Source organism: Rhagoletis pomonella, unplaced genomic scaffold (assembly GCF_013731165.1).
Source record: "Rhagoletis pomonella isolate Grant_MI unplaced genomic scaffold, Rhpom_1.0 Rhpom_scaffold_00008, whole genome shotgun sequence".
In the NCBI taxonomy this organism is placed as follows: Eukaryota; Metazoa; Arthropoda; class Insecta; order Diptera; family Tephritidae; genus Rhagoletis; species Rhagoletis pomonella.
In genome coordinates this window covers 14,734,020-14,753,518 of record NW_023458562.1, presented here as the reverse complement: position 1 = coordinate 14,753,518, position 19,499 = coordinate 14,734,020, and the positions used below count along the sequence as shown (strand labels likewise).

The window sequence follows — 19,499 nt, the reverse complement described above, 5'->3', positions numbered from 1 at the left end:
GCTGGCGGCCATTCGTCCAACCAAACCCAACGCTATCTGTCTACTGCCCCATTGGACTTGCTTGTAATTGGACATTCCTGCAATGCTGGCTTGCATGTTTTCTACTATTCAGACGTCGATGTTCTCCTTGGGGAGCCTATCCAAGCGGAAATTTCAGCACACACTGGCATTGAGCTGGCATATGATTCATTGGCGACCATCAGCTTGGGTAAGGTGAAATTTGTTGGAAAATCATATTGGAAAGAGTAACTACAGTGGGCGGTGAGAAGTTCCCACAAAAGTAACGAGTGTTGCTAAAAAAACGTTGAGATAAATAGTAGTCGGTTCGAAGTTGGTAAATGGTTAAGGGGACGACGACGCGAAATAAAAGTAATTGAGTACAATGCGCTCATCTATTCCTATTTAAATATCCCTAAGGTACGTTTTCGCATTGGAACCTTAACTCGTATGTGAGCTATAGATTTCTACAAAAATTTAAAACTAACTAGGTTAGGTTAGGATGGGAGATTGTCCTTTGAGATACCACATTCTGAACTTGATACTTAGTCGATAAAAAACGCCCCAAGCCGATTATGTATTTACTAATTCGGCTAATCTTAACTGCCCAGAGCACCACGGGGCTATTAATGATATGAAAGCCAAAGTACTTCAACCTGAGCCTCGCAAATGCTGGGCATCTATGAATGTAATGTTGAGGTGATTACAGCTCGTCATCTTCCAGTCAACTGCGACATACGGGGGCGTTGCTGCGTCAATACCGATTGGAAAGTGACCCGTTAAAACCCCTACCAAAAGTGAGAGCTGTGACTTTGTGAGTATGAGGAGTGCCCTCGGCTACCCTCTGTCCACACTCGGCCAGATCGCGCATATGCTGACATGAGGTCCATCTATCCAAGAGTGATCAATGACTGCGGCTGGGGGCTCTTTATCCGGCCACAGAGTTCGTCGTCAGCCACAGAGTTCGCCGCAATGTCGCTGTGACCCGGAACCCGCATAAGCCTAATACAGAAGTATTCCAACGCGACCGAGAGAGAGAGAGAGCAAACATTCATTAACCAAGTTAGAGCGCACCCCCAACATTCTCAAGGCCCTGATTTCTGCTTGGCTATCAGAATAAATGCTTAACTCCCTGACTGGCATAACTCTCCGGAGCAGAGAATGCACCGCCTTCTTGATAGCAGCCACTTCCGCCTGAAATACACTCCAGAAGTCCGGGAGTTTGAACTTAGTGCTTATTTAAAGCTCTCTACAGAAGACTCAACCGCCAACCCTGCCGTCCAGTTTCGATCCATCTGTGAAGAGGTTCACCGCTCCCCCTCTGCAGAAGTTCCGCCCGGTCCAATCCTCTCTTGAGGGAATGTGAGCAGAGAAGAAGCTCCTTAGCCATTTTGGTGGCGCAGTAATCTGTGCGATCAGGGATGATATCGAGCCTCCTAGAACTCCATAGTGTCCAGTAGTTAAGTCGATCAACCCAATAATAGCTGTTCGCGCCACGGCAAAGTTTCCTGCAACATCGGCAGGCACTTTGTTCATCATTACGTTCAATGCTAATTTGGCTTTGGTCCGCAGCGTCCCACTAATACCAAAGAAAGCAGCCCATTATGCGCGCTCCAGCTCTTAGCTAGTGTAGCCTTTTTCAGTAAGTTCCACCAGACTAGCGCGCCATAAAATATAATTGGCTTCACCACGGTCTCGTAGAGCCAAAAGACGACTTTGGGCGAAATACTTCTTCTCTTTCCAATAGCTCCCCTACAGCAATATAAGGCCACTGATGCCTTCCTTGCTCTTTCCTCGATGTTTAGCCTCCACGACAACTTTCTGTCAAGGATCAAGCCCAAGCAGAGTCGGGGATTTTATACTTTCTAGTGAATAAATCCAGTTCTGTCTGGTTGGGATTGGCGGCGAAGCGACTTTTGGTCGCCCAGTTCGTAGCTATGTTAAGACACCGCCGAGTATCTCTAGCTCCTCTAGTAGGTCGTTCACCAGGACCATGTGAATTTTAGTTAGTTTAGATTTCGGGACCAGACCAACGGTACCGATCTGAAAACTGTGGGAATGGGCGAAATCGGGAATTCATATTTACTAGGAGTGCCAGTTACTGTCGAAATTCGATCGTACAAAATTTCTTACCGGAAAATCTCCTGCTTTGGAACTAAAGCGTGACTATAACTTTTTATATCTTTGAAAGTATTTGACAAGACTTGGAATTGACAAGATATTTTCCAGTTTGTCCATAATTTTCGATAATTTGTTACATATTGATCATTAAATGACTCAGCAAAATTCGATAACTACTAATTTTAACAATTTTGGATAAATATCAATAACTGTGCATTTCGAGGGCTCCATAAACTTCGATAACCCAAAAGTGTATATAAATAGATAACTCGATAAACTTTGGATACTTCTATAAACCTCGATAAACAGTGATAACTCGATAAACTTATTAAGCGTTGAAATTTCCATAGCTCGATATATTTCCGAACTTCCAAAAACTTCGATTCGATAAATCGACAAATTTCAGTAAATCAATAAATACGGATAACTCGATAGTTTTAAAGAACTCGATGCAATACGATAACTCAATGAATTTCGTTAACTCTATAAATAATGATAGTTCAATAAATATCGATAACTTGATAAATTTAATAACTAAATAATTTTCGACAATCCCATAAATTTGTGTGTCTCGATAACTATCCCTAAATTTCGACAACTAAGTTTCTGTGTCTATAAATTTCGACAACTCAATTAATGTTGATCAATTTGAATAATTCGATACGTTGCGATATTTCAATAGACATAGATAACTCGATAAATTTCGATAACCATAAACTTCGTTGATTGAACACGTTGCAAAAACAGCTGTACATAATATTCATTTCATAATTTTTTCTTAGATTACTACCTTCTTATTACCCACCCAAATTGCTAATTAATTTTTTAAGGGAGAAACCGTCACAGGCCTGTGTTATGCACCTAACAATCTACCGACATCGTGTGATTTATTTATTAAATTCCCTTCTTGCTTTCTGCAAATATCACAAACCTATAAGCGAGTACTCGGATCTCAACCCGCACAACGCGCATGATTCGTGTCTATGTATGTATGTATATGCATTTCTGCCACAAACCAGCTAGCTAGTACGTAAATCTGTTTCGCTTGTACCATTATAAATTTACAAGTACAAGAGAACATATTTCTATGCTATTATATATTAAATTCTAAACTGGACATGATTTGTCATAATAAAAGGATACTCCCATTGCGATAATATGTATGTACAAACATATGTAAGTAGTAACATAAACTAACAAAATATTTATTTTAAAATCTTATCAGTATTTGTTATGATTTTTTATTGCGCACATTATATTGTCGGACAAGTTATGACTTGTTGAAGCACATTCTCAACCGAACTACTACAGAGCATTACAACTTAGCGCATGTGGGCTTATGTTAACGTTTATTGTGACTCACAGAAGTTTTCAAATATTTTTTTTTTCTTTTTACTTCTTTTAAATTTATCCGAATTTCTCTTCTCTAGTTAGTCCGTAGCAAGATTTTCATTTTTTTTTTCGTACTCCTCTCCCCCACAGCCAACGCCGAGTTGATCTACCGCGTACTAATGCTGCAGGAGACAGTGGGGCGTGCGTTGAAAATCTCACAAGAGGCCGCCGCTCGCATGGAGGAACTACAAATACAATTGTCCGTGTTGCAACGTCAGTGCACTTACCGCGACCGGCCGCTCTGCGACACGTTGCGGATACGAAGTTTTGAAGAGAATGGCATTATTGATGCACTCAAGACGGTTAGTTGGCCGAATGTTTTGGATTGTAGTTACATGTTGTCGTTTTGTTGCTTTTTTTTTTGTTTTCTTGTATTTCGTATTTTTGCGCTTGTAACGGTAGTGTGACAGCAAGTAGCAAACGTTTTTTGCTTCTTTACTTCCGCCCGGCGTTGCTGCGCTGCTTTTGACTAGTAGCTCCACTGCTATTTGGCATCTGACAAATGAAATTTTCATTTCACGTTTGCGCTTCACACTTTTGTTGCAGTGGTTTTTTTCTTTGCTTTTTATTTCACTTTATTTTGTAAAGTTATGACAGCTATTTTGAACCACATTCTTCTATAAACTTTTCTTCTTCATTTTTTTTTCTGGTCTCTACATTTTGTTTTTTTTTTTTTTGCTTTCTTGTAACTCCTCTACTTTATTTGCCGGTAATTTGTCAGCTGCAAGAGGACCAGACAATCTTTCGCATGCGTTACTTGGGCGAAATTGAATTTGGTGCAACTGTCAAAAATTTGACATCTGAAGTTGGTGTGTCACGTTCAATTTTCAGTAATTTCCCGCAACAAGTTAAGCACGACACGGCATACGAACGGAACTGTAAGTAGCGAGTGTTTTGTTTTTATTTATTTGATTTTACTGTTATAACGGTATGCATGGTAATAAGCGGTAGATTTATGTGTTTGAAGAATGATGCTATTGAGTTGAGGTGAATTGAACAGCTCGTTGAATGCATATCTCATTCGCTAAGCGTATGTGATTGGAATTTTCAACTGGCTTATGATTTTTTTTTAAGTGCATATTGAATTTAAGCTTTAAGTGAATCATACTACGTAATTAGCACTACCTAGATGTTCTAAGCTTAGCAATAACTCGCAGGTTAAATTCTAGTTATGGAAGGAAAAAATGAACCACTTGTAGGCGCGTTCAAGTATAGAATTCGGTCTCGTTTACTCTATTTGTCAGTGAGTTACAGACCACTCAAATCGTGTAAAATTGGGAAAATAATTTAACTCATTACTCACGATGTAAAAAAAAAATCCCATCAGGCTCATTTCAGGTGTTTTTCTATGAGCTTCCTTGGTGCTCCAAAATGGAATCTACGGGATGATCACTCAATTTAATCCGTCTCGTAAAACACAAGCTAATTGCTAGTTGATCCAAAACAAAAAATATTTTTTAGAGTTTCGACTTTCAAAAACTTATAGTACAGTAAGAGGTAATTGGACATATTCATAGTCGAAATAAAGTCGACTCAAAAGTTAGCTGCGGTTTTTAACACATATTTCGTTGAGAAGTATGTCAAAAAGCAGCAGCTAACTATAGAGTCGACTTTATTTTGATTATGAATATGCCCTAATAACTCATACTTTCAAAGAACTACATATTAGGTTCTTTCCCGTACGCAACGCGGGATCCCACGGGTGCCCAAAACAGCCCAGAAATAATTTCATTTGGAAGAAAGAGTTTTGAAGGTAACTACAATGAAACTTTGATATTAATTTAAAATAAGAAGCTGTTCACTCTTGAATTATTGCTTTTTAGGGAATTATTCAGCAAGTTTTTAGGATTACAATTTTTCTAAGCTATGAAATAGAGCGAATATTTTCTGGTGGCCTCATGTGGCAAATGCTTATATCAAGATATCAAAGGGCCTATACACAGAAACTGGCAATCCGTCTTTTGCCTGTGGAGATGTGAGGTTATGATCGACTAGTCGTCGCTTTATAAAACACTCAAGATCTCTGCACAATCTCATATGACTGTACGTCAAATAATTTACAGCTTAATAGCCTATTTCCACCACAGTCTTAACTGCAGTTAAGAGCTAAGAGAAGTTCAAATAATTCTAACGTGGGGTGATCGGCAAAGTTTTTTTCTTAAGGTTTGCTTTTTTCCCTTCGTCTTTTTCTACTTAATAGGTGGAATTACCACCTTCGAGTAGAGTAATCTCCGTTTTTCAAGAGGCATAAACTGCTGTTAAGGCTTGGTGGAAATCAACTATAATACTTGTTATATACTTTAACAAGTTTTCATCGCCTTTATAAATTTACATATTTATTTACCTCTGTGTTCTATCGAACATGCCTGGTAATTCTAGAAATATTCTGGCACACCTTTTGGTAGTCCGTAGTTCTTTCATTCTCCATCGAAACTTCTGTTATTCTTCTGCTTTTTTTTGTTGATTTTTCTTTCTCATTTTGCAGCATTCGCCAAGGATCTTGGTTTTTATTCTAACACCATCTTCATTTCTCAAGCTAACTTACAAAAAGTTAGAACTATTTATAATTTCATGAAGTCCCACATGTCTCTATCATACAGTGCTCTAAATAAATTTGCTAGCCTTCAGCATCTTAATAGACCAAAGTTAGAGTAGAAAGGTGTGTATGAAGATTTCATAATTCCATTCGGAGGCATAGTTATGGATACCCCCATTGAGTGCCTGAAATTATATTGTCTTTTTAACGACTCACTGTTCCAGATTGAATTATGAAGGAGCGATAGCACCTCTATTATTTCTATAAATCAGTTGCTCAAGTGCTTAAGTCGCCTTGTTTGAAGGCCTATACATGAATATAGAATATGTGGAAACGAGGAGGAAGCTTCTTCATGCCGAAATCGCACAGTATCCTCGAGGATGATGAAAAGGATTCTTACTTACCACTTCAAAACTTAATCAGTTCATTTTTTGTTAACTCTCGGCCATAAAAACTTTGAGACTTTGGTTTGGTATGCCCGTAAATTTTTATCAGCAAATTAAAAAAAGGCGGTTTAAGGCATTTATCAATCTCCCTAATCTGCATTTCCGAGCGTGTCTAGCCATCTCATCGACATTTCCGCTCCCTCCTGTTTTTCTATGTCCGGGAACCCAGAAATATTTACGACGTCATGACTCAGTGACGCTATTGGGTAGCGAAATTTCCAAAAAAAAAAAAAATCGACTTCAATCTCAGCACATTTAATACCGCTGGCTTTCAAGCAAGACTTACTATTTGGTATTAGACAAGCAGCCTTCTACATGGCAAAGGTCTCCGCGACACTGCAGTATTTATGCAGACGATGTGATTGCCCGTTCTACAGATACCCCTAATATAGGCCCGTTTCAATTCCTCTTTCCATTTTTGAGCCATCGGCAACACCATCTTTTCCCGTCGGCAATTCTTATCTAGTTCGAAATCATGTAATAATACTGAAGCGGCAGTCACAGAAAGGTGCAATGTGATCGCTGCGTGCAGATAGTCAGTTTGTTTACACGGTTTTGTTTCACTTAATATTTTTGTTGTCGAATGGCCACTACCAAACCCTACCTAAATTGGTCTGTTGATCGCTGTCGTTAATCTAAATTAACGGTAGGCCTAATAGACGTGTTGTTTCGACAGTGGCGGATCAAAGAAGGATATTTATTAGCTGGGTGTGTTTAAGAGGGAAAGTGAAGGAGTTTTTGGTACGAAAATTAACAAGCCGGATATGTGTTAGGAAGGTCAGGGTCAAGTTTAGGTGAATGGGAGTTAGTTGTGCCGGAATTACGCGGGTCCCTCTCGTCATCTGAAACTCTACGCCTGCAATGGGTGGTAGTAGAACTTATATGATGGCATTCACAGGTCGAAGGTGCCTTCTGACGTCCCAGGGAGAAGGCTATACTTCCAGAAAGTGTCTATGGGGATGCTCCTAAGCAGAAATTGCTTGCAGAGCATTTAATTGCCAACAACGTCTTTGTCTTTGTCCTTGGGTCTGCCGGTGGACACTGTTTCATTTAATCTAAGAGCCTCTCCTTCGGCTGCACCAGTTATGAAGACTTCCTGTCATCTTTATTGTTCCCTTCATTTAAAGGTCCAAACTCTGGACTATTTTAATTTTCCTAACGTTTGTCACTTTTTTTAAGGTCATTCCATCCTCGCAGCATCGCTACAGAAAAGCGTTTGTCTAACAATAATTTCCCTTAATTACATTTTATTCGTTAAAGGAACCGGATTTGCTTAGCAACTGGAAACGCACCAATATCCGCATAGTACTCGTAAATACAAAAAAAAAACACTTTTATCCAATTTTCAAGGCATTTTCGTAGCTTTCTCTACCCATCATTCTCCCACTCTCATGGCAGCACGTTCAGTTTAACCTCATTTAATTGACAGCTGCAAGCGAATTTTGCGCTTAATTTACGCTGACCAAGCGGTAAACAGTTGCCGAAATGGCTGATTAGATACTTCACTGATATGTACATATGCGAGCAGTTTCATTTACACGCCAATTTTCACTTCGCAAACATGCATACCACGGACTTACGCAATCTACTTTCGCCCATACCCTCATACAATTTTCACACACAGCCAATTTTGCTTTCTCTCCACTACAGATACCCTCGAGCAGCTGGAAAGCATACGTCATCGCACCAAAGCCAACGCACAAATGCTTACCTCCACGATAAATGCGTTGCTCGAACGGCTACAAGGCGTTTGGCCCACACTCGAGCACAGCTACGCGGAATTGCAGAGTTGGTCTAACTCTTATTGGACAGCAGGTTGGGTGGCTGCCCTCGTTATCGGCTGGGTGCTGCTCTTCGGTCTCATGTCCTACTGTTGCTTCCTCTGCGAGTCGAACGTCAAGGCTGGCGTGGTGCTGCTGATTTCCGTACTGATTATCTGTTTGGGCAGTATTTGTATTACCTTCTATGGTGTGCTGACACTGGCTATTGGCGGAAATACAGAAGTCTTCCTCTGTCGTTCGCTATACGATGAGGCGGCGGCTGGAAATGGTGGCGCTGTTGGTGTTGCTGGTAATTGGGGTAACAATGCTGGCGATGTGTCAGATACATCTACTTATCACTTGTTGGGTAAGTTATTCGATAAACCAGGTTATGTGTACGCGCATGAACCACAGACGGGCATCATCGGCGAGCTGCTACGGCCGGAAGGTGTAAATCGTTCGATTGTGAATGTTAGCCTCGCAACGGCGCTCAGGTATGGATTAACTTATGCATAGAAATAGTAAGAAAGGCGCTGAAAATTTAATTTTTGGTGCTGGTTTTTTGGTCCTATATGTATGCTAACGAAACCATATCCGCTCTAGCCTACTTAGTTATTTGTCAGCCCACAATTCCTATGCCCTATCCGCTTGTAATTGATATGCAACCAACGTACACTTATCTTAGCCTAACCAAACGTAGCTCTAGTTCGCAATTCATATTGCATAAGCTGCAAAATATACGGTTACACAGTAATGCCATAAATCCAATTAGCTTGATACTGTACGTGCTTCTTTTTTATTCACCGACCTGCTGGACCTACTCGCATATAAAATGTGCGCATATTCAATGCGAGATTTTTTTGCTCCTTTTTTCGCACAATAAACCAGCGTACGCTAGGGCTCCTTCGATTAGTGGTCAGTTTTAAATATTGCCATATGAGCCCCACCATATCACACAGTATTTATTGATGAACGTAGTCTGCTCCTTCTCCACTTTTCTTAATAGCAGATAGCACATAACGAACTACATTAAGATTGAGCATTCCTCCTTGCCCATTCATGTTGGCAAACTGTAGCACTTTAAGCTATTTAAAGGGTATACAGATACAGAGATGAAGGAAGAACATTTCCCAATTCAACTTAAATATGTCCAAACATGTTTTTATTGTTTTAAGTACATCGAGCTATTAGATCGGTAGGTAGTAACATGAATCTCCTCAGGCATCTTGCGTCGGTGTTTAAAATCTTACTAAAGGTTCTGGTAAAGGATGAGTATAATTCTCACCGTCTATTTGGTAATGAGTACGAATATTTCTACGATTAGAGTTAATGTCCATTTTCATGAGAGTGAATTCCTATTATCATTAGAATTATTCTCATCGTTTACCAGAACGTTTAGGTCAGCCAAGAATCGTGGTCCTAGATGCCGCAGCCTGCTTCTGAACAACACGGGAAAATGTCACAGGAGAAATAAGACCGTTTCCTCCTTTTCGTAGCTCTTACAGCTTCTGCAAAATCTTCGTAAAGGTCTTCGGGCCATTCTGCATGTTTTCAGCAAGTCGTACTTTAATGCCGTCTACTAAATGTGTAGTGGTTTCTTCCGAGAATTTCGGTTACATGCTTCTCTACAACCTCCATGATAGTAGTTTGATAGCGTAAAAGAGATTTTCGTGAGAACACGCCTCCCTTAGCCTGCCGTCGAGCCGTCTATGTAGATGTCACTTCTCCTGCGTTTCCCCGCAAAAAATCACTCGAAAATGTTTAATCCGCCCATAGTAAACACGTGGAAACCAAAAGTCAAAAATAAACGGGTTCGGGGAAAATGAAACTCATGATAACGCTGATCTTAAAAAACATTGCTTCCCGGAACCAATACCAAAGCCAAAGCACAACGGTCTGTACTGTTTGTAATGAAGCAAAATTTATTTAATATACAAGCGTGTCCCTGGGTTTCAGGTTGCCACTAGGATGCCTTTCTTAAGTGAAGGACAGCGAGCGCTGCTATCTGTTGTCCTGCCATATCTAGCGACACGGAATCTGTATTAAACCTGGATTACCTAGGTTAAAATATTGTAATATCTCTACAAATTGCGCTGCTTCCGGTGATACGCCCGGTACACCAGCTCTCGCCCTGGGTCTCTTTCCTTGTTTTGAGGCTTCATTTGTTTTTCAGTTGCCAAACTTAGGCAAATTTGACACTCAAAGTGTTGATGAAACGAAAGTCAGCACATTCGACTCATGTTACCCGAATAAATGCATAAGATAAAGCGCTACAGCGCTGTATGTAGATGTGTGTTGATTTTTGCTTTTTTCCCCACCGAAATGAGATCATTTAAGATACGATAAGAAATCATAATAGAAAGTTTGCTTTCCTTAATGCCTCGAATGAGGAAATTAAGAGCTAGGTCCCCACCATAACCAATATCAAATCGGATTTCATAGTAAGCTTCGGAAATCTTGATATACGCCAAACTTATATGGACAGATTTTAATATGAATTGCAGAAAAAAGCTCCAAAGAAAGTTTAACATCTAATTGTGTATCTCAAAGTCAAGTCTCAGCATCATAAGCAGGGATGGACATAAACACTAAGCTTTAGTGCTCTCAAATCAGTAACGACAGAAAAATATCCCATGAAAGAATCTTTTTAAAGCTTTTTGTAGATTTTATAAAGAACCGCACAAAACAAAGCTCCAAAATATATCACGTTTGGGATGTGTTTAAGGCTTTCTATGGGTTTTATATTACTGAAGGCTAGAGGGAGCTTTTACACTGCGCGCGTCCATATAAAATTCATAGAAAGCTTTAAAAAGTTTTTCCGCGAACAGTATAATATCTCACTGGTCATCCTTGCAATAAATCAGAGATGACCAGCGAAAGCTTTCATTTTGTGCCTGCCCTATACAAATCGTACAGAGCTTCTGGATGCTTTGGCACGCGTGCCTATGAAGTGGCCAACTGTGCATTAAATGCTATCGCGCTCTGATCGGTACACTCTCACTTTGTGTGAGCGCACCAATGATGACCAAAACAAAAAAATTTTTTAACTTTCTGTGGACTTTATATAAATGCGCCACGAGTGAAAGCCCTCTCTTTTCGCCGCTGCCTTAAAGCAGACACGATCAAAATATTTCCTGCTAGAGCAGTGACGGCTAAAGAGAACATTTGCACTGCGCGCTGCAATATACAATTTATAAAAGGCTTTAAAAAGCTTCTCTGTCGTCGCAAAGTTACTATACGTTTTTGAATACCAATAATACCTACAATTTAAGACGTCAAAGAGAAAGTGACTCGACTACGAGATACATGATAAGTAGACATCAGAGTTTTATACTTTGAAATAAGCCTGAAAATATGTACCATAATGACTGTAAGAAAATGTACCTATACCAATTTATATATTTAACTTATAGGTATAATTTTGCATAGTTTTAGGCTTATTTTTTTAGCATAAAAATCGAATGTATAATGCTTGAGCTGTTAGACTTTGCATTTTGAAGTGAATTCCAATAATGTAAAAATCTACTTATACCACCGTGCGACAGTCAATTTTACAAACACAAAAAATTAATATGATCGCGAAACTAGGGACCAAAATAGTAAAACTGCGTTTTTGGTTGTTCTCTCGAACATTAGGGTATTTGTTTAAAAAAAACTTTGAAATTTCAAAGATATGATTAATGGAAGAATTTGTTTAAAAATTATAATTATAAAATGGAATAGCAATATGGGTATCAAATAAAAGAGAAAACTATGTATAAACTAATTAAAAAGATAAAATGTTTTGTTACACAAAGACAAATAGGTGTGGAAAATGTCCTTTTCAAATTTTATCCTTGATTATTTATCCTTGAAAATTTTCAATATTTATTTTTGAAAAAATTTCTATTTCTTTCTAACTTTTTTAGCTTAAAAAACTAAAATTAATTAAAAGCGAATACCCTTTCGTCCTTGAGAACCAATTTTTTTTTAATTTTTTATTTTTTTTTGTTTACTTTCATTTGGTGCACATATTGTTATTCTACAATGCACTGCATTTTTTAAATATTTTTTTTAATCAATCATGTCTTGCAAATTTGAAAGTCATTTTTAAAAAGATTCTAACGTCAGGGAGAAAAAATAAAAACACAGTTTTACTATATTTTTCCCATGATTTTGTGAGGATATTGACTGCTTCGTGTGTTTTGAAATTTTTTGTTTTTTGTCGCCCGGTGTTATACGTTAGTGTGTTCCTGAAATCTTCAGTATATTTAGAATGCTCTTAGGCAGCAAGTTGCAAAATTCTGTGATTGTTAGATACAACTTTTAAATGCCTTTGTATGCGTAGCAACCAACTCAAAATACTAAATACATAAAATTAGAACTCCACACCAAGCTTTTCATGCTTTAAAGCTTTCGACGCATACATATACATAGGTATAGCTTAATAGAACGCTAAACGTCAAAAAAGCTTTGTGTGGGGTTTCAACTTAACCCTGACCAAAAATACTATATTTTCCCTAAATACCTGTATACCTCTATAAGATAGCTGTACCGACAAATGTATATCAACCTTACATTGTAAAAAATACACACCTTTTAATACCTTCAATTAAAAAACTGACCCCTATATAACTTTTTACCTACCAATTTCAAAATTTGGGCTCTTTCTCACGTATGAAGAAAAGTAAAATCAAAATTTTCGACGCGCCCTATTCACCCCACTTTAACACCTTTTTAGCCCCCACTATGCCCCTATCCCAAAAAAAAGTACGAACGCTCTTAGAGTATACCACCAATACCAATCAGGATTTATTTAAAAGCCCCGAATAGTACGTATTCTGTTTATAGCCAGCTTAAAAGCTTCACAGTTGCCTCTCTTTTGTCAATAATTAAGACATTTTAAATCCGTGCACTACCCACTATCTGTTCTGCTACAAGTAAATAGTCGTAAGACACTGAACTAAACCAGTCTACCCCTTCCCCCCTCTGCACACAACCACTGTACCAACATTACTTATTCACATACTTAAGAGAAACAAAATGTTATTCTATCAAATTTCTTTACCACTTATTGTCTGTCAACAACCCTCGAATCGCCTGTTTATGCCTCACTTCACGACGGCAATTCTCGAAATAATCTTCAAATCAACACGCCTAATACAACACATGCGTACATACATACATACGCACCCACAAACTCGCCTCGGGCTCTGCCACTATTGGGTCTAACGCCATTCATTGGCTCTTTAATCTCAAATCACGTCCGTCCTTCACTACAATGTTTTCTTTGTTTGTGTGCGTTCGTATCTCTATTCTGCTCGGCATGGTGTGTTTGTGTGCATTTGCAATTTATTTGTGTGGTTTGGTGTGCGACCCCCACACACACATCCCACACTTGAGAGCAGAGGTTGTGAACAAAACCAAGCATCGTACAATGTCTTCCAACTGGATGCATTCGTTAATACCACACAAATTGCCGATTTAAAGCAATTCCCAAAAGTGACCACAGCCATTGATGCAATCACCGTATCCGAACGTACTATGCTCTCGCTGACGCAGACCATACAGAATATACTGGAGAATATGCTACACACTTCATCCTTCAATCTGTCCACATATCGGGTGAGCATTGGTGCACCGACGCCTGAAAAGGACTTGGCTACGTTCATCGATCAAATGCAAAGGGTGGCACTGCAGGTAAGCAAAGTGGGCGCTTGATAAGCGGAATGCGAAAAGTTTTAGGCAGCAGATAAGCATGTGTTGAGAATTCCAGACAATGAGAGTAGTCTATGCATGCAGTTAACTGTGTCGGAGAAATACTTAGCTCAGTTTGCCCATGAAATGAAAGTGAGATGTAATGATCGCATTCTCTTATCAGGCGGCTCAAATTAGTACAATTATCTTTTGTTAAGTTAATTGAGTAGTTGCAAATAGAAATCAAGTAGGAATATTTTGCGAAGTGAGTGTGAACTTTGAATGCGCTCTGACTTTCGTCACAGGGGGACGCGTATCGTGCGGTCATTGAATGTTTAATCGATTTTCGGTAAAGACGAAATGGTATCCAGGCAAGGTTGCGAGCAGTGTTGCCGCGCCGTCTCAAGAAAATGTATCCCTGACCAAGACAAAAATGTATCCAAATGTATCCAATTTTCTTTTTTTACATACACATCTCATAATTTGTAAGAAAACCAAACATTTTCATGAAAAAGACATAATTTAACCCATCCTAAGGACTTGGAATACATGTGCATAAAATCAAACATTTGTATCTATTAACAAAAGTAACAAAAGTATCTATTTTTCAACAAGAATCTGTATAAATATACGTATAGGTTGTTTAGTATTTGATTTTAAACTTGAGATCTTTAAGATATACACTTAAATACACATATATAGAATGTTTAAAATTGCAAACATTTTCAAACTACAAATACATTTCCTGCTAATAATAAACATTACTTTATTTTAAAAATTTTATGTGTAATTTTGCTCTTCCGACAAATTCGTTATGTAAAAGTAAACAGGCAATGATTAATTTTATTACACGGCATGCAAATTTGCACACATTTAAAGAGGAAACTGATTACTTCTCTCAATATGCGCAAATAAACAAAATTTTTTAGAGTGTATTTAAAGTATTTTCAGTAAAATTCATTTGCTCACACCAGCTCTTGGCTCAATCCTTATCCATTCGTCCTGAAATTTACTAGCCAGAAATGCGATTGCTTTATAAAAAAGAGAACCATTTTGAAATATAAGTGTTTTTACTCTCTAGAAAATAATTTATGCAACGTCACATACACGGTTTTGCATTATCTTGATACGCGGTTTTGCATTTGGTGATACGCGGTTTTGTACTTTAAACGACGATATGTATATTAAGATCTTGCGTAAAGCATCCTTTTAAGCTAATTAAAGTAATTGCGCTTATACCTATTTTGGTGAGATCTCTTCATATGTTCATTGCTTCGTTCACAAAAAATAAAATGCTTTAATTTCACGCTTAAGTAGCGATTCTTTATACGTTTAGAAAACGTAATGCTTTCTACCATCTTTAATGAAAGTCGATTTTTGAACGAAAAAAACTTTATAGGAAATATAAAATTTTGGGCTATTTAAAAAAGTATCCACATTTATACTGACCGGAAAAAACAAGTATCCCCCAAAAATTCGTCGAAAAATGTATCCAATTGGATCTATTTAGATCCAAACGGCATCCGTGGTTGCGAGTACAGATGGGTGCGGAACTAAATATTCAATCCCGATTCCTCCCAACCAACTTTAAATTTTTAGGTTCCGACCCCGCCCTCCCCAGCGGTTTTTAGGTTTATAGAACGGGTCGCATGGGTCCCGATTCACATAACTTTCTACTTAATTATAAACATTGTAATAACATAACCAAAAATCAGTTCTTTGGAATTTGTACGAAATATTTACTGCCGTCCGCCGTGGCCGAGTGATTATACGTACGCGCTAGCACTCCATAAGTCCAGGGTTCGATGTCCGGTTCCAGCAACATCGAAATTCTTCTAAATACCGGTCGCATATCGGCAGCCAAAGGCAAACTTCCAAGTGAATTCCTACCATTAAAAAGCTTCCTCTAAAACCATCTGCTGTTCGGAGCCCGCGTAAAACAGTGGTCCCTCCATTTGTAAGATAACATAAAGACGCACACCACAAGCTGGTAGAAGGAAGATTCTCTGGATTTTCGGAAGTTGCGGATTTTATTGGGAGTGGTGAAAGAGAATTTTTGTCCCGGTCCACCGGAAAACTTTTAAGAACCTTCCTTATACCGGCGATTTTGGAATCTCTGCATAGTTACGAGCCCAGACTAGCTCTTCAGATATGCCGGTAATTTTCGGCCGTCTTACCTACCCCTACTTAACCAAAATTTATATACATTTCTGTCTATGAAGAAAGTGGAAATAAATAGAAAGAGAAAGCCCGTCTTGGTAGGTGGTGTCATGCCTTTTGTAATGTCCTAAGTATATGCAGCCTTGGACGTTGTTGCGGTTCTTCATATGTCGCGACGTCCTCGAAACCTAACACGATCTGTAAACTCACTGCTTCTATTACTAGCGTGACATATTTATGTCCTATAAATACTTGTACACTACAAAGTCCCCATTTTCAAAACTTCTAAACTACATATTCTTAGTTTACCAACTTAAGTAAATAGTCTATCAAAACTTTGTAATGGACTTTACAAATTCCGAAAATGGTGGACTCTTTGCGAAATAATGGTTAACACACGATGAGGGACACAAATTTTAAACAATCCCAAACGAGGTTTCATAAAAACCAGTCATCACATGTCACCAATTTAACACTACTTTCTTCATCTTTAATCCAATAGATTCAAGACGTGGCCACCTCGTCTCGTATGACTACGCTCGGCAGTCGTTCAAAGCGTTTACAGGCATCAATCCTACAGCCACTCGAACAGTTACAAAACGAGATACTCTACCATCTAACCGCATTGGAGTTGCAACGCGATCCCTGGGCCAAGCAGGTCAATCAAACACTCAATCACCTGCGAAACGTACAGGGTTATTTAGAGAAGACAGCGGGGGAAATTTGTAGCAATCAAACGCGCGTTTATACGGAAAGGTTTGGACACTAGTTGAGGCTATACATAACTATTTGTTCACCTTTATATAATCTGCTCAATTTAAGATTGAAAGCCTATCTGACAAACAGCAAAGCGACAATGTCCTCGCAATTGGGCGACACCACCGCCAAATGTCGTCCATTCTTCGATATCTTTGACGCGAATCGCATCTTCCTCTGTCGCAATATTGTCGACTACATCAACGCATTGTGGTTCTTCATTTTCATTACTTTATTGCTCTGGTCGGTTGGTACACCCATTGGACTGAATCTCATTACGATACAGCGTCGTTTAAATCGTTTGCGACGCGCACAAAAACGCGCCGCCGAACGTTCGGATAGTCGCAGCCGGCGTAGAGAGCGTGCTACTAGTTCAGCTACACGTGAGCCGCGTAGTGCAAGTAGCGCAAGTCGGCCGCCACTGTGAGACAAAATCAAGTTTATCAATAAAGGTACTTAGCATGCCATCTCTTTTCAGCCGCCGTACTGCTACCGAAGAGACGCTGGACATAGCTACTGAAGAGTCACCGCCACCACCAAGACGTGAACAACGTGATATGCGTAGTCGTGATCGCGAGCGTGAACGTGAGCGGGAAGTGAGCCGTACGCGGGATAGTGCAGCGGCCAGTACGCCAGCACGTAGTCGAGCGCAATTGTAAGTAGAAAACTTAAGCTGCTGTTAACACACATGGATCTTAACTAGAACTTTACGAGAGCTTAGATGTATTAATGAATATTATCCTGCACGAATTTTGAACTCAATTTTTGTGTGCTCAGCCTTCTTTGTGATGCATTGATCCCATTTCAGACGCCGCACTGGCACAGATGCAGAGGATAATTGGGGTTCGTCGAGTGCAAGTCGTGCCACATCGATGGAACGCGAGGCCAGTCAGCCTAGAATGTACACGAGTAGCAGTAGCGCTCAGCAGCAGCAACAACAACAGCGGGGTGCTAAGTCGAGACCGCAACTGTAAGTAGACACTGAGGCGCTCCAAGGGGAAAAGGGAACTTTTTCTTGAAAATGTCGGTGATACTGCAAAATGTTCTGTCACTTATTAGCTCTGGTGCTTAATTGATCTGTTAACTGTATCCGATCGCTTCTGGCAATCGATAATCTTCATCAGCCAAAGGTGGACAGTTTTGTCATTCGTTTAATAGGGTGTAACGATTTCCAGATGCAGTCCGGTGCAAGTGAGAGACCATCTAAGTCTGAAGGGTACTAATAGACATAGACCGTTTTGCAGTATAGCCGACGACATAATGATGATGGTCTGGCATTTTGTCTGCTCCCTCGCTTTATGAGACTAGTGAATAGTCCGTACCAGACTCTCAGAAGTTTTTATACTCAGTGAGTTCTCGAACATTTTCTCAATAAATAAATATCCAATCTTTCAAACACAATTATCTTCCTTCCTTTCTATATACTAGAAGTACCTACGAATATGTACATGAATATATCTCTACTCTTCTTTCACAGCCGCAAACAAGGAACAGAAGAATTTGATTTGGAGGCGGAGGACAATTGGCAGCCAGCCCAAACAGCGAGCAGTAGCGCTGCTACACGATCGGAGTCACGCGCTGGCGTACGACGCGAGCAGCGAGAGCAACCGGCTTATACACACAGCAATGGACGCAATAAACCGAAATTGTAAGTCGGCCAGCTATGATGAGCGTAACTACAATACCGTCCTAAAGCAAACACCCTAAAGAACATAACAGCACATAAACGTAATAGAAATAAAGTCAACGTTAATTTTGGCAAACCTATGTATCTAAATTGGACTTTATTATCTCTATGTTTATGCGTCTTTTATATACATACATATTTAAATTACCAACCACTAACTACTTACATCCTCTCTCGCTCTCCGTGCCGTGTAAGACGTCGCTCCGACCGTGAGCAATATGATCGACCCTCTCGTCGCTCCATGACACCCGTCTTGCAAGCCAGTCCCGATGCACAGCCAGCCAAACCAATGCCACGTACACCGACGCGTCTGCGCCATCGCGTGACATTAACAACACGCGCCGTTGCCAATTTAATGCGTGCCGGTAATCCGCGCCATAAGAGGCTGTGAGTAGCTGTTGTTGGTAATTTTAAAACTGCACGAAAAAAAGTCAGTCTCCAAATATCCAACTAGTTGATGCGCAAAAAATGTATTTACTTTTTTTTTTTTAGTTAGTAAAAGCTCTCGTTAACCCGTCCACAATTAGCAGCACAACTCTTTGCTAGCCTAAACTACCTACAAGTATACTCTTTCTCTCTCTAACACTCGCACGACGTACGCTCCATTGATCCCAATAAGTCACCTTGATTTTCAGACAACCTTTATAAGTAGTTTTGGGTTGCTTATTAATTTAAAATTTTTTTTTAATTTTTCTTTATATTTATTTTTAGCCAACGCAGCGGCACCGAAGATTTTGAGATCGAAGAAAGCGATACCTATGGTGCGCCGGCGCAAGACTCAGCTGCGGTAGCTGCGTAAGTACGAATTTTCTATAAGCGCCTTTAAATAAAGTTTAACAAAACGTGCAGTCAACAAGATGGAAAAAATTTCACACATGATTAAAAACGTACCATGCTGTTCAGAAAAATATTTTAATCAAAATTAGAGAATGTCCCATCTCTCAATTGTACAGGAAATATTTTTAATT

General features: G+C 39.4%; 1 protein-coding gene across 1 annotated transcript in view; it reads left to right on the top strand.

Moving 5' to 3' along the window:
- Window positions 1–19,499, top strand: part of LOC118745086 (prominin-2) — a 40,543-nt gene that overhangs the window by 11,633 nt on the left and 9,411 nt on the right. The window contains exons 5-16 of the mRNA XM_036478624.1: window positions 113–208; window positions 3,601–3,812; window positions 4,232–4,388; window positions 8,143–8,746; window positions 13,640–13,931; window positions 16,591–16,844; window positions 16,911–17,267; window positions 17,323–17,499; window positions 17,653–17,814; window positions 18,322–18,492; window positions 18,727–18,918; window positions 19,243–19,326. Of these exons, the coding sequence (XP_036334517.1) occupies window positions 113–208; window positions 3,601–3,812; window positions 4,232–4,388; window positions 8,143–8,746; window positions 13,640–13,931; window positions 16,591–16,844; window positions 16,911–17,267; window positions 17,323–17,499; window positions 17,653–17,814; window positions 18,322–18,492; window positions 18,727–18,918; window positions 19,243–19,326 (2,758 nt within the window). The remainder of the gene's footprint in view (window positions 1–112; window positions 209–3,600; window positions 3,813–4,231; window positions 4,389–8,142; window positions 8,747–13,639; window positions 13,932–16,590; window positions 16,845–16,910; window positions 17,268–17,322; window positions 17,500–17,652; window positions 17,815–18,321; window positions 18,493–18,726; window positions 18,919–19,242; window positions 19,327–19,499) is intronic.